Source organism: Lemur catta, chromosome 15 (assembly GCF_020740605.2).
Source record: "Lemur catta isolate mLemCat1 chromosome 15, mLemCat1.pri, whole genome shotgun sequence".
NCBI classification, from domain to species: domain Eukaryota; kingdom Metazoa; phylum Chordata; class Mammalia; order Primates; family Lemuridae; genus Lemur; species Lemur catta.
In genome coordinates, this window is record NC_059142.1 from 18,088,623 (window position 1) to 18,103,979 (window position 15,357).

General features: G+C 35.7%; 1 protein-coding gene across 2 annotated transcripts in view; it reads right to left on the reverse strand.

Annotated features, from left to right (window-relative positions):
- Positions 1 to 5,350: 5,350 nt before the first annotated feature.
- Positions 5,351 to 15,357, reverse strand: part of NSRP1 (nuclear speckle splicing regulatory protein 1) — a 41,876-nt gene continuing 31,869 nt past the window's right edge. For both annotated transcript variants that reach the window (XM_045525291.1, XM_045525290.1), the window contains 4 exons: positions 11,884 to 12,012; positions 10,760 to 10,967; positions 8,871 to 8,979; positions 5,351 to 6,914 (listed from right to left, as the gene is read on the reverse strand). In XM_045525291.1, the coding sequence (XP_045381247.1) occupies positions 5,867 to 6,914; positions 8,871 to 8,979; positions 10,760 to 10,967; positions 11,884 to 12,012 (1,494 nt within the window). In that variant the 3' untranslated portion in view covers positions 5,351 to 5,866. The remainder of the gene's footprint in view (positions 6,915 to 8,870; positions 8,980 to 10,759; positions 10,968 to 11,883; positions 12,013 to 15,357) is intronic.

Consider the following 15,357-nt stretch of genomic DNA (forward strand, 5'->3'; position numbering starts at 1 on the left):
CAGGGAATATCCCATTACTACAGAAAGTTTTTCTGGTCCACTTGAAATACTCTGGTTTCTAAATTTTTTCAATATAGAGATGAGTCAATGATATTTATAAAATTTGTTGTGTTTAGTTCCATGGAAAGAATATTTCAAAGCTTTAAGTCTTTTTTTCTACTTTCTGTAGTACCAGTCTTTTTTCTTTCTCGTTAACTGTCTCAAAATTTTAATGATATAACAATATTTTAAAGTTCAGATAATGCCATTAGAGGCAGAGACAAACCAGGTGACCAACCTAATTTCTTTGTTCTTCCAGGGATCTTGAAATTTCTAAAGGAAGGTGAACTTAAGTTTTATTTCCTCTAGTAGGATGAAATAAATTTCTGCTCTTTAAAAATTACCCAGTCTCAAGTATTTTGTTATAGCAGCACAAAAGGACTAAGACACCTCCCTAAGACACTAAGAATCTAGCATGACATCTGGCACGCAGCCATCAGTTTCCTGAATACATGAAAATATATCAAATCCTATGTCACTAGCCTGGGCTAGTTTCTGTCCATCATAATATGATTAATGTCATACATATTGCCCAAAACAAAAACTTTTCCATACCTGTGGAAAGAGCAACCAAATAGGATTGAGAAGACAAAGGCTCAAGTCCTTTCTCAGCCACTAGCAAGCTAAGTAACCTTGGGTAAGTCACTCAACTTTACTGGCCCATTTCCTCCTAATAATAAACAAGATAACCATGATGACTGCTTGCTTGCCGATGGCAGGCACGGCATTACGTGCACCGTTTCAAGCAGTCCCCATACCAATCTTATGAAAGAGGCACTTTTATTACCTCCATTTTACAGATGAGGAAACTAAAGAAGAAACTAAAGCTCAGGGAAGTTAAATAATGTGTCCAAGGTTATGCAGCCAGGAAGTAGTGAACTTTAAGACTTCCCAGTGTCAGCTCTTAAACACGATGTCATAGTACCTCACAAACATTTTAAACTGCAGACATTAGGCGATTTCTATGGTCTTTCTAGCTTTAAAATTCTGATTTTAAGAAATACTTGAGGGATATTAGTATAAGTTAAAACAATGAAGTAAAAACTCTCCTTACCCTTCACTCATGCCAGCACTGTAGTAGGCACGGGACCTACTACTGTAAGATTGGATGGATCTTTGCCCTCAAATAACTGACATACCATCACCATACTATAATGTATTAAGCACAGAATGCAAAGGAAAAGGAGGGGTTGCTGAAGCAAAAGAGGGGTATCAAGAGAGGCTCAGCTTTAAAAATAGAGTTAGGCAGAAATAAGGCAAAGCATCCCGTAGGTGACAAGGCATGGTTAGTGTGCCACAGCATTATGTATTTGGCATGACTGGAGTAAGCATGAACAAAGGAGGGGGAGGAAAACCGAGATTTCTGAGTCATTCATATCTTACTGAAAATTGAGCCAGAGGAATAGATGTTTACCAGTTCATAAAATTTAAGTACATTATTTTAGACCTCACATGTTTAAAATAATACATAACACCTAGCAACAAATTTAATGAATCCCTTACTCATACTGGTCCAAATAATACATTATCAAAGAACTACTTCTCCATGCGTAAGCCATTTGACTAACCATCAGTCTATATAGATTCTTCCTATAGAAATGACTAAGATAAACCAGAATGACCCTTAGTATCTCCAACTCATGTATTAAAATTTTTAAGATTACAAAAACCTTTGTTAGACAAACACACAAAATAATATATAAAACATATTTACAGTTGAATGAAAAACAAGTCACCACCATCCAGGTCGAGAACAGAATATCGTCAGCATTTAGAAGCCCTGTGTGTACCTCTCCCATAAACTAATGCTATTTTTTTTTTTTTTTTTCCTTGCAATAAGAGTCTCTCACCTTGTTGCTAGGGCTAGAGTGCAGTGGCATCACCATAGCTAACCGTGCGACCTCAAACTCTTGGGCTCAAGCGATGGATCTTCCTGCCTCAGCCTCCTGAGTAGCTGGGACTAAAGCAGCACACCACTGTGCCCAGCTAACTTTTCTATTTTTTGTAGACAGGGTCTTGCTATGCTGCCAAGGCTAGTCTTTAACTCCTGGCCTCATGCGATCCTCCCACCTTGGTCTCCCAAAGTGCTAGGACTACAGGTGTGAGACACGACACCCAGCATTAATGCTATCTTGACTTTTGTAATAATCATTTCCTAGTTTTTCTTTACTTTTATCACCTACCCATGCATTTCTATACAATGTAGTTTAGTTTTGCCTTTTTCCCCACATAAATTATACAAATTACTTTTTAAGACTGAAATTCATCCAGGTTGCTGGGTATGGCTCTAGTGTGTTCACTTCATTGCTGTGTGTGTATACATATATCCTTTCCTACTGAGGGACATTTAGGTTATGTCCAGTTTGATGAAAAACACTATTATGAATATTTCTGGTGCACCTGAGTTATACAGGAAGTGTGCAGTGTCAGTGTTACTAGGTAAGCCAAACTTTTCCAAAAAGGGCTGTATCAGCAGGTGCAGTGGCTCATGCCTGTAATCATAGCACTCTGGGAGGCAGAGGCGGGAGGATCGCTTGAGCTAAGAAGTTCAAGACCAGCCTGAGCAAGAGTAAGAACCTGTCCCTCCTAAAAATATAGAAAATTAGCCAGGTGTCATGGTGTGCACCTGTAGTCCCAGCTACTTGGGAGGCTGAGGCAGGAGGATCGCTTGAGCCCAGGAGTTGGAGATTGCAGTGAACTATCATGATGCCACTGTACCTATACAGTAGTCACTAGCTACATGTGGCTATTGAGCACTACAAATGTGTCTAGCACAACTGAAGAAACGCATTTCAAATTTTTGTTAATTAACTTTACAAAGATTAAAGATTTCTGTTCATTAAACAATACCATTAAGAGAGTGAAAAGGTAAAACCACAGAGGGGAAGAAAAAGTTATTTGCAAAGACAAACAACTCATATCTAGAATATATAAACAACATATAGGTCATTAAGAAAAAGACAGTTCCCCTCCACCATAAAAGTGGGGGGTGCAGGGGGAGTGGCAAGAGAGAGACTATTCAAAAAGGAGATACCCAAATGCTAATAAATTTCTAACATAACCATCAGGAAACCACAAAATGAGACCATGAAATACCATCACACCCACCAGAATGGCTAAAATTAAAAGGCAAAGACAAGTATCAAGTGTAACTCTCATACATCAATGAAGCTAGTACATTTTAAGACAACTATTTTGGAAAACTGGTAGTATCTACTAAAACGTGCACATTCTATGAATCAGCAATTCCCTTCCTACAACTTATCCAATCAAAACACACATATACATACGTACTGGAAAACAAGATTGTTCCTGGAAACATTATTCATAATAACCTCAAACAAGAAATAACCCAAGGTCCACCAACAGAATAAACAAACACTAAAGAAGCTAGCAAACAAGCAAAATTCATCTGTGGTGCTAAAATTAGAAAGTAGTCTGGGGAGAGGTCTGAGGGGAGCTTCTGCCATAACATCCTTTTTGTGTTCACTCTGTGTGAATCCATTAAGCTGTACAGTCATGCGCACTTTTCTCCTTGCATATTATGCTACAATTAAAAAGTTTATTAAGAGTGTTCTGATGACTTTTTTTGGTATGTAGCTAGCATTAAGTGGAACTTTGTATCAAATAGGGCTGTTTTGGTTGCAGTGGCAGAAACCCAACTCAAACTAGCCTAAAAATATAGTCTTGGTTTAAATATCTTAAAAAAAAAAAAAAAGCTACAATATGGCCAGATTCCAGGTCTTTTAGTCTTTTTCTTCCTCTCATTTCTGCTTGCTTTTGTGTGGGCATTATTCTGACAGGCAGCCAGGCCCTCTCCCATGTACCTTCAGACTTACCTCACCTCCACAGTTAGCAATGCCATATTGTTAGTGGAAAACACCTCTTTATGTTCTGACAATTGTCCCAGAATCAGCCTAGTTTTGAGTCACACACCTTTCTTGGAGGCTAGTCTGCCCCATTTGAACCCCTGGACTAAGAGTAGTAAAAGGGTGTTTTCCCAAGGGAAAAATCAAGGTGCTATTACCAGAAAAGGGTAGAATGAATGCAAGAGGCAAAACCAACATTTGTTTTTGGAAGAGATGCAAGAAAACCCTTAATTTACAGTTTCTCACTGATCTATGTCAAACTAAGGTTAATGAAAGTAAGTAATCTATAGCTTTTCCTATCTAAGGCATCCAAGCTGCTTTCTGAAGTCCTTGAACTACTGGGAGAGGGAAATCCAACAGTTTATCAGATCTCTCGTATCATTCTCTCCCTCCAACCTTGCACATCATGATCACATTAACCTTCCCAGTGCATAGCTCTAGTTCTAAAACAATCCTAACAAAGGAACCATATTCTCTACTAAAGTTGAAGATTTTTAGTCTGTCACTCAGGGTCTTCTGTGATCTCACCCTAACTTACCTTTCCATACTTACCTTATGCTGCTCCTCCTGTGTACACTAAGTCAGTGCTTTTTAGGGTTTGTCACTGAATAACTTTAAAGTATTAGGATGTAACTGAGATTTAATGTGTCAGTCAGATCTGGGAATTAACTGTTACTTTTCCTTTTTGGTTTTAAAGGTAGAATAAAATGATTTATGAATGCTACATCTAACCCTTAATATACAGGGTTTTTCATCTATACGTCAACATCCTAAGTTCCCTCCACTCCCCAAATCAACTTTATTGCCCATAGGTGCAACCTCCTCCCCCCCATGCCCTTGCTTTCTGCTGGTCCAAAGCCCCTCCAGGATAGCACAGTGCTTAGGCTCTGCTGGGCCAGAGGCAAGGGAGACAGAATCTGCCCTGGCCCAGTCCCTCCCCTCCCTAAGAAGTCAACATTCTTATTAAACTAAGTTTATCCTTCTACCTAAAAATAAGAAAATGTGGAAGCTGTTTATAATAAAGTATCATGAGAGCTATAAATAGCATTTTCTTAATGGGAAAACCTGTTAAGAGAACTATTTTCTCCACAACATTCATTTTTTCCCCATAAATTATTTATAGTATATAATTTCAAATGGTAAGTTTCAAAGACTTAGTAAAGAAACACTAGTTTTTGATATATAAATGGAACCTAGAATAAACTGTACTGTTTTTCAGAGTAGGTAAAACAAGTCATGTTCAGAAATAGGCCACTAATTTCATTTAGACTAAATATCTCCATCTTTTCACCCTTAGCTAAAAGTGATTTACCTACATAGTCAATTTACTAACTTGCCAAGGTTTCAGAATTGCAAATTAGTGATTTTTTTTTACTAAAAAACAAAGACAAATTGTGACATAAATTAGCTAATTTTTTAAAAATAAAAGCATGAATTAAATGTACAAGCATATCACTATTTTTATTTTCATTTAAGCCGCTATGCTGTGGGCTAAAAGTTATCTAGACAGTATGTATAATCCACATTTTACAGCTTAATTCAAATTTCAGAACATAAAGTATAACAATATTCCCTATTTTACTGTTCAAATATACATATTTTTATCTGAAATACAGTATTTATAAAACAAAACAGTTCCTTGCAACAAGACCAACATTATTAGAAGAGTTGTTTAAATTATTTTTTAATGGTTATAGTGGAGCCAATTTTCCTCAGTAAGTACCTACAGGGAGTTAGCACACTCATGATTCTTGAATATAACCAAGAATGTGCTATTAATAAGTAAATATCATATACAAATTCAGCCAAAACATTCAGGATAAAACACTTTTGATTTCAGAAATATATTTAAAAACACTCTCCCAACCACTATTGTTACACTCCCTTTATGCTTTCACACAGCAAGTTCCAGGAGTCAGTTTTCCGTGCTTCCAGAGATCTTTTTACTGGGGCAGCCCTCAATCATCTTCTTTTTCAATGTATGTCTTTGCATTACCCCGTGCCATTTGCCTGGCCAAGTATCTGTCTCTGGCTGACATTACAGTTTCTTTGTTGTTTCGCTTTGCAAACTTGCTTACCGCCTCGAGTGGTCTCTCTTGTTCCTTGTCTTGCCTTTCCTCTGTGAGTCTGTGTTTTGCTCCCGGTGATGTTTCAGAACTAGAGGGCTTCTCTTGGTTCCTTTCTTTGTCCTTTTCTATGTTTCTCATTTTGCTGGCTCTTTCCTGGTCAAGAAATTTATCCTTTGCCCTAGAATTCGGGCTGCTTTTCTTTCTGTCTCGATTTCTTTCTGGAGATTGAACAATTACTTCTTGTTTTTCTCTATCTCTGCATGTATCATTATTTTCATATCTTTCATTTCTTACTTTCATATGTTCTTCCTTTTCTTTGTTTTTCTCTTCCTTCTCTCCTTTCTCACTGTGTCGGTTATGAGCATTTCGTTGTCTATCTCTTTCTTGTTCTCTTGGGGAATATCTCTCCCTCTCTTTCTCCCTTTTCCGTTCTCTGTCACTTCTTTCTCTTTGGTCCCTTGCCCTCAGTTTATCTTCTTGTTCATGCCTCCTCCAGTGAGAATCTCTATGACTGGCCTCTCTGTGCCTATGAGAATCCTTTTCTTTCCAGTAATCTCGGTCAGTGTAATGGTTCTGTTGGTCTCTGGACTGCCTCTCTTGGTGCTGATCTTCCCTTCTCTCGTGTCCTCTTGACTTGGAACCTTTTGTGTGGTGTTTGGCACCATGCCCTCTTTCTTCACTAGATGACCGTGAGTGGATTTGTGTCCTGTGATGCTTGGAGTCCTCGGAAGTTTCTGTGACCTTTTCCCTTCTACAGTTCACTTTAGTTTCTTCCATTTCATCATCCTCACTGCTCTCAGCATCAAAGTCGCTGTCTGCATCTGGGTTTTCCTCTCCTTTCACACCAGCTTGGAGAACGCATTTCTCTTGTAATATTCTGTTCTCTGAACTTACTTCATCAGAGTAACTCCTTGATTTTTCTTCCTTTATCCCAGACCTTTTAAAAATAATACAAACACAAAATGCCACGTCATCAATTACAGTAAGCAAATGAAGTGTTTACATAATTTTTCTCAATACTTAAATCAATACAACTGTAATTATATACATTGTCTGATTATCCAAATGCAAAAAGGTGCTAATGTTTATGAAAACTAGCATTTTCAAACCATTCAGAATATTCTCAATATTTATAGAAATGAAATAGAGAAAATTAGTCTTTCTCTACTGAACTACTGAACCTTCAGACAGGAGTCTGTACAAGGTCTTCATTTTTTGTTAAGCCTGGACAAAGAATAATTCAGAAAACTAAGATTATGTTCTGGATCCACGTTCTATTTTCACAACGCGAAGTTGAAATTCTAACCACTGTATTTTTTGTTTTCTTTTAAAAAAATTATAAAAAATCGTCCTAGAAGTATATGAAGATATGTTTTTCATAGCAAAATAGTGGCAAATCTAATTCTAAATATCCACCTCTCATGATTAAAAAGGTACCAGCATCTGGATACACTCCCTTGGCACCTATGATAACAAAATGGAAATATGTCAATCTGTCCAGCTATTAGAATCAACACTAAAATTATCCGTTATCATCTACATTTTTCCAGCTGATAAGTGTGGTTAACTTACTTATACTACTCACACATTCATTCTAATAGTGCAACACCTTGGTTCTCTAGGAAATGCTGACAAAACTACCTTGGCTAAAGGACCCAATAATGGGTAGGAATTCAATTAATAGACTCTTGAGAAGTCTAACTATGTAAATGACATTACGGTGTTTCATGGAGGGCCTCATAAATACTCCAGATGAAACTCTAATAGAAAGACATAATGTATTGTCATTTCCATTCAAAAGATGAATCTTCAAATACACTTTCTTAGGCTCACACTTCATCAATTTTGTAATCAAAACTTTCTAGCAGTGTGGGGAGGAGTGGGACATAAACTTAATTTCCTCTCTTTACCCTTAATTATATTCTCCCACCTTCTCCCCTTTCCCCAGCACCACAGACTCAGATCTTCTAATCAGAATGTTTCTGTTAAAAAAAAAGAAGTTGGCTTAGATACAGGTTTAGGATAAACTCTCTCTTTATCTTCAGCTATATACTTATGGCATAATCATGTCATCATTCCTATAATACCTTATAATTTTATTCAAAAATCCTACAATCCTTTATTTCCTAAACCAGCACTGTTTAATAGAAATGCCTATAGAAATGGTAATGTCCATATCTGAGCTGTACAGTAAGGCAGCCACTACCCAAATATGGCAACTGAGTACTTGAAATGTGGCCATTGTAACTAAAATTTTATATTTTATTTACTTTTAGTTAATTTAAAGCTACATGTGACTAGTGGCTACATATTGGACAATGAAGTTCTAGCTCCTGATACGTGACTCTTACTTTTATGAAAGCTGGGTGCTATTATGAAAATAAACCACTTTCTTTTTTATACATTAACTGAACATGCATTAAAGATTTATGTTGTAGACACCTGATTCTTTCCAAATTTCTCCTTAATTTTGACAGCAATCATTTTAAGGAACCAGGGCCATGAGGGATACCTATACTTTTAGTTTAAAAAACAAAACAAAACAAAAACACACCATTTGGTTTTGTTTCCCCTTGAAGGTCATTCATAAGACTCATAAAGCACACTAATATTTATGATAACATTAAACTAAATCACTGAGAATATTTTGATGCAAATCATAACAATTTTTGTGACCTGCAGAATAGAAATAATCTTGAACTAAAACTTTACGTTTTTAAATTAAGAAACTGCAAATACCTAGTCATTCATTCAATTATTAAATAGGTTAGGGTGGCTCACAACACAACATGCAATGCTATAATCCTCCATCTTTCAGAGGGTTAAAATGATCCTACAACCACAGATTATTAACAGTAACTTTCTTCTAAATATTCCATATGGCACCTCTCACCTGGCTTCACGAAAACTGCATTTAGGTACTTCTTCTTCACCAACTGCTTGATTTAATAGGTGCCTATAAAATCCACTGAGATCTTTCTGCTTCGTTACATCCAAACATGCTGAGAGGAAAAGCAAAAATGAGTAGAATATCTTTAGCAAGGCACAATGCAGTTGTTTTACAGGTGTATAGAAACATACACAGCATATAAACTATTCTCTAGATTAGAAATTGGCAAACTGTGGCCTGCAGGCCAAATTTGGCCTGCTGTTTTTGTAAATAAATTTTTATTGGAATGCAGCCCTGCTCATTTATGTATTGTACATGGCTACTTTTGCACTACAGAGGCACTGCTGAGTAGTTGCAACAGAGATTGTATGTCCAAAAACCTAAAATATTTACTATCTAGTCCTTCACAGGAAGTTTGCTGACTGGTGCTCTAGATGAACACATTGTACGTGCTTAGAATTTTTTTTTTTTTTTGAGACAGAGTCTCGCTGTGTTGCCCAGGCTAGAGTGAGTGCCGTGGCGTCAGCCTAGCTCACAGCAACCTCAAACTCCTGGGCTTAAGCGATCCTTCTGCCTCAGCCTGCCCAGTAGCTGGGACTACAGGCATGCACCACCATGCCCGGCTAATTTTTTCTATATATATATTTTAGTTGGCCAGATAATTTCTTTCTATTTTTAGTAGAGACGGGGTCTTGCTCTTGCTCAGGCTGGTCTCGAACTCCTGACCTCGAGCGATCCACCCGCCTCGGCCTCCCAGAGTGCTAGGATTACAGGAGTGAGCCACCGCGCCTGGCCACGTGCTTAGAATCTTATATGTTTGGTTTTCTTCTACTTAAAAGTTGATGAACACTTGCCAATTAAATTATTTATAAGTACATATTCTACTTAGATCTTAAGGAATGATAATGAGTAGAAAGCACTAAAGTAAAGCACTAAGATATTCTATAACCTCCGCACATCTTTGTTTTTTCTTCAATTATTCTTTTTCTATTTGCCTACTTTGTTACTCTAGACTTTCTCATTCCAGAAAACATAAACAGGGTTTTAAGTTGTATTTATGTTATTTCTGACAAATGTTACAGTGTTATACCTTTGAAAATTTTTTCAGACACAGGGTCTTGCTCTGTCACCCATGCTGGAGTACAGAGCCTCGATCATAGCTCACTGTAGCCTCAAACTCTGGGCTCAAGTGATCCTCCCACCTCAGCCTCCCAAGTAGAAGGGACTACAGGTGCACCACTGCACCGGGCTTGTTATACCTTGTAATAAATGTTTTTACATTTGAAATCACGTTCTAAGGCAATGACTTGTAAAGACTGTAGTTTTAAGCAACAAATTGAGAAAAGTCTAATAGAAATAAGAGTTACTGAAGAAGAGTTCAACTGCAGTATTAAAATTTCCTGTTTATACTACTATTTAATACAATATATCTTGTTTTCTTTTTTTAATTGAAAAGAATTATTTTTTAGAGACAGATTCTCACTCTGTCAACCAGGTGGGAATGCAGTAGCTTAATCATAGCTCACTAGGGCCTTGAACTCCTAGGTTCAAGCCATCCTACTGCCTCAGCAACCTGAGTAGCTAGGACTACAGGCATGCACCACCACACCTGGTTAATTTTTAAATTTTTTTTGTAGAGATGGGCAATCTCGCTATGTTGCCCAGGTTGGTCTCGAACTCCTGCCCTCAAACAATCCTCCTACCTCGTCCTTCCAAAGTACTGGGATTATGGGTGTGAGCCACAGTGCCCAACATTGTATCTTGTATTCTTATGCAGAAATTATGATCACAACATTATAACCCAAAAGTTCAGTGACAGAGCAAACAGCTAACCACAAGGCAGAGATTCTGCTGCTCTGGTTCCTTCTACCTTTCCCCCTCTTCCATTTTACCTTCCAGAGCAGCAGCCCTCTTTTCTCTTTCTTCCTCTTCAGCTCTCTCTTGCAGTTTTTTCTTATAAGCAGATGTCACAAATGCCTCTTTATCATCAAATTCTCCCTTTTCCATTTCTCGTTCTCTCTGTATTTTCTTTTCCATTCTTTTTTCTTGTTCCTTTTTTCTAATTTCAACTGCTTTTAGTAGGTTGTGAATGTACTTGGGCTAAGGGAAAAAATAAGATTACTTAGGAAAGAGTCAAAAATAGCAACTTATAACAATGTTAATACTGTTGTAATTTTTATCATGAACTCATTAAGATAGAAATGATTAGCCCAAATAAGACTGTCTTCCTCTCAAAATTTAATACAAATTTACTGGCAAGATTAATACTGAAATTGTTTTCAATAAAAATGTAAGTGTAACAGAGATAGAAATTATTTATAATGCTATTTTACCTTTTCTTAAAAATCTCAAACTAAATGAAAAATTTTTCCAGTGTTTTTCATCACTCATTTTTCTGGTATTCTTTTAATTCAATAAATAAATAAGAAAGAAAATTTCCTACTAGTTTTTCACATTCAGTGGAAATAGATTATTTAAAATAGTAGGTTTAATATAATTTTACACTATTACTCTAGATACTATAAAATGCAAAGATCCTTAAAAATCAGTCTGTGCTTGTGAAGGAACAAGAGTGACAGAAAGAAAATTAGAATTTATTTCAATTTTTTCTCTATCAGTTTTTTTCAAACTTAAAATCTGACCACGATATGTGCAGGCAGATGATTCAGTTACTAGTTAGAAAGCAATAAAAAATAAGAGGAAAATGAAACATGAACAGGGCCAGGAACAGTACAAATTTGGTACACAGAATTTCTAAGGAAAAATTTTCAAAAAATTATTTGTAAAGTTTCCAAAGCAATAAACAAAATTTATAAAATTGTTAGATAATTCACTTAGCCCATTAGCATAATATATGTAGGACTTCCTTGGTTCTAAAATTAATCTGTAATATCTGGAACTACTAATATCAAACACCTAATAGCTTTATCACAGACCATCCTCATGTTAAAATAAGATTAAGATACAAAATGTAGATCAAGGTCAAAGAAAATTTGTATTTCAGCTACAAACAAACCTTTCGATCTTTCCCCAAAAGCAATTTGGGATTACTTTCCTCCTTTTTTTTCTGCATTTCATCATAAATACTGTCGTATTCATACACAGTGGCATCTTCTGCAAGGGCCTTCTGGATTTCCAGTTTGGTCTTAAAGAAAAAAATTAAACATGAGTCAGCCAACACACACCACAAAAAGGTCTATGCATTTTTTTTTTTTTTTGAGAAAAGTTCATAAAATTGGAAACATATCATAAAAATTACATCAGTCACATTTTAGATATAAAATTCTGTAAATTCTGGAACCAGGCTGCCTGGGTTTGAATCCTGGCTCCGCACTAATTACCTAGGGCAAGTTTGTTTAATCTCTTTGTGCCTTAATTTTCCTCATCTAAAAAATTGATAATAATAAATAATAATTTTATCCACTTGCTAAGCTGTTGTGATAATTAAATGACTTAAACTTAAAACACTTAGTATAGAGTCTGACAGAGAATAGTGTTCAATAAACATTAACTGTTATCATCTATTTATTTGTATATAAATATAATTGTACACATCAAAAGGTCGAGGTCCAAAGTATAACAGAGAAACATCTAACCCTGGTTTTGAGATGCCTACATTATGTATTAAACTTTCACATCATTTCTAGTACGTTGAGTAGCCAAATAAAATGTTTAGTTTTCAAATGTATAATGGTAGGAAATACTTTATGAAAAGTTCCCAACATAGTATAAAAATAGGGACATTTTGTAATTAATAGAGTATTTTTGTAATTTCAGTCATACAGTCTCTGCCTTTGTTAGCTTCCTTCTATTTTAAATGTTTTTCTTCCTCTTACAGGCCACTGAAATCTTACCAAGTTTCAGGGTAAGTTCAACCCCCTACATCTTAAATGAGGCCATTTCTTTTCCTTTCTTTTCTTTTTGAGACAGAATCTCTCACTCTGTTGCCCGGGCTAGAGTGCTGTGGCATCAGCCTAGCTCATAGCAACCTCAAACTCCTGGGTTCAAGTGATCCTCCTGCCTCAGCCTCCTGAGTAGCTGGGACTACAGGCATGTGCCACCATGCCCGGCTAATTTTTTTTTTCCTATTTTTAGTCACCTGACTAATTTTTTCTATTTTTGGTAGAGACAGGGGTCTTGCTCTTGCTCAGGCTGGTTTCAAAATCTTGAGCTCAAGTGATCTTCCCACCCCAACCTCTGAGAGTGCTAGAAATGAGCCCATTTATGAGGACTTTAACCTCCAATGATCTCTTTCTTCTGAACTCCAATGGAACAGTCTACTCTGCAATATTTAACTCTTAATAATACACTTGATGTTACTACTTTATAATCATTTCACAAATCTTAGCCTCTTACCTCAGCTTGTAAGTTTCTGAGATACAGAGTTTTCACATTTTAACTTTTTCCTGAATTGCTACATCGCCTAGTGCAATGTGGAACACAAGAGGGATCCTTTTTAAGTGACAGGATGCTATAACAATTATTCAAAAGAATCTACTTGATATTCTCAGGTTTTTATGTATCAACATCACACGCTAAATGAAAAACATTTTTTCTGGAATATTGTTTAAAAAATTAAGAAATTCACATTTCTTCTTCACTTCTCAACCTTTAGAAAACCAATGATTCTCTTGCTTAGATGATGAATTGGCACTGCTGCTCCCTCCCCAAAACATAGAATCTAAGAAATAATCACCACCACCACAACAAAAAGCAAGGGAAAAAGGAGACTGAGGGTGGTTTTAAACTGATGACATGTCTTTGTATATGCTGGGAGGAGAGATGCAGGTGAGCACTTGGGTAGATATGTTAACTATAGCTCAACAGTTATAAAGCAAAAACTGAACAGAAATCTAAGAGAAAATAGATAAACCCACAATTATACTGGGAGATTTTAACATATGTCTGTCAATAATAGAACAGACAAATCAATATGAATATATATACATATATATAGATAGATAGACAGATTAACACAACGGGCCCACTGGACACATACAGAACATTTCACTTTTAAGGATGGAGGGAATATTTATAAAAACTGACTATATACTAGACCATAAAGTAAACCTCAACACATTAAAGGAAAGAAACGATACGGTGCAAGGTCTTGAAATCATGTTAGAAATCAGTAACAAAAAGGTAACCAAAAACTTCCATATGTTTAGAAATCAAGTTATATACTTCTAAATAATACATGGTCAAACAAGAAATCACAATGCAAATTAGAAAATATTTTGAATGGAATAACAAAAATACCGCCTATCAAAATTTGTGAGACACAGTTACAGCAGTGCTTTGAGGGAAATGTATAGCTTTAGATACATATATTAAATATATCAGAAAAGAGAAAGGAATGAAAAACAGAGAGCTATGCACTCATTTCAAAAAGTTAGAAAAATAAACTCAAAAGAAAATAGAATGAAGAAAACTAATTTGTCAGGACAGAAATAAGGTAGAAACAAACTTAAAATGTATATATTATTAGCTCATTTTATAAGATTCACCAAACCTTGGTATTATCAGACTTAATTTTCTTTTAATCTGGATAATTATAGTGAAAGAAAAGGAAAATTACAGGCCAATCTTTACTTATGATGTGAAAATCCCCAACACTTATGCAAAAACCCTTAATGAAATTTTAGTAAACCAAATGCAACAACATATAAAAAGGATAATATTTTATGCTTATGTTGGGTTTATAGCACGTATGTGAAGTTACAATGATAGGTTTTCTCAAGTTAAGCTGACCTTACATTATTGGTATGACTCAAACATGGCCATGAAATATTACCCTTTTTACATAGGTCATAATTTTAAAAAATAAACAAATAAATAACAACAAAACCCCAAACTAAGAATAGAAAAAAAGTTCCTTAGATTAACAACGAATATCTACCAGAGACCTACAGCAAATGTTATTTGAATGATGGCATAAAGTTTTCTCCAATGAAGTAGGAAATAAGACAATAATGTTGCCATCATCAGTTCTATGTAGTTGAGGTCCAGATAAAAGATGAAAAGAGAGAAAAAGAAATACTGTGATTATTAAATAAAGTATTGCATTTCTAAAAGTATTTTCTTTAAGATTTAGTAAATGCAATCAAGCTAGTATTCTCTGTGATAATAATTTGGGATTAAAGCAGAAGACAACTGAATCAATCAAGTGAGGAACAAGGTAAAGAGCAGGTAATACAGATGGGAGAAAAAGCAGCAGCAGGCAGGTGAAAGGTGTAAGAGTTATATCAGCATTCCCAATTTCCAAGCAAATTATGAAAAACTCCCCCTAAACAGATGAAGTGGCTTTGAACAAGCCAGAGTTAAGAATAAAATTAGATTATTTGTCATGGGATTAGAGTTAAAATTAAAAAACAGATTTGGGATTTATGCTTTAAGTGAAGAACAACAGGCAGCACAAAAATGTCAAAAGAACATTAGCAAACAAGATACCTTCACGACCTTGGAGAAGTCATCTGACTCTCCAGAAGTC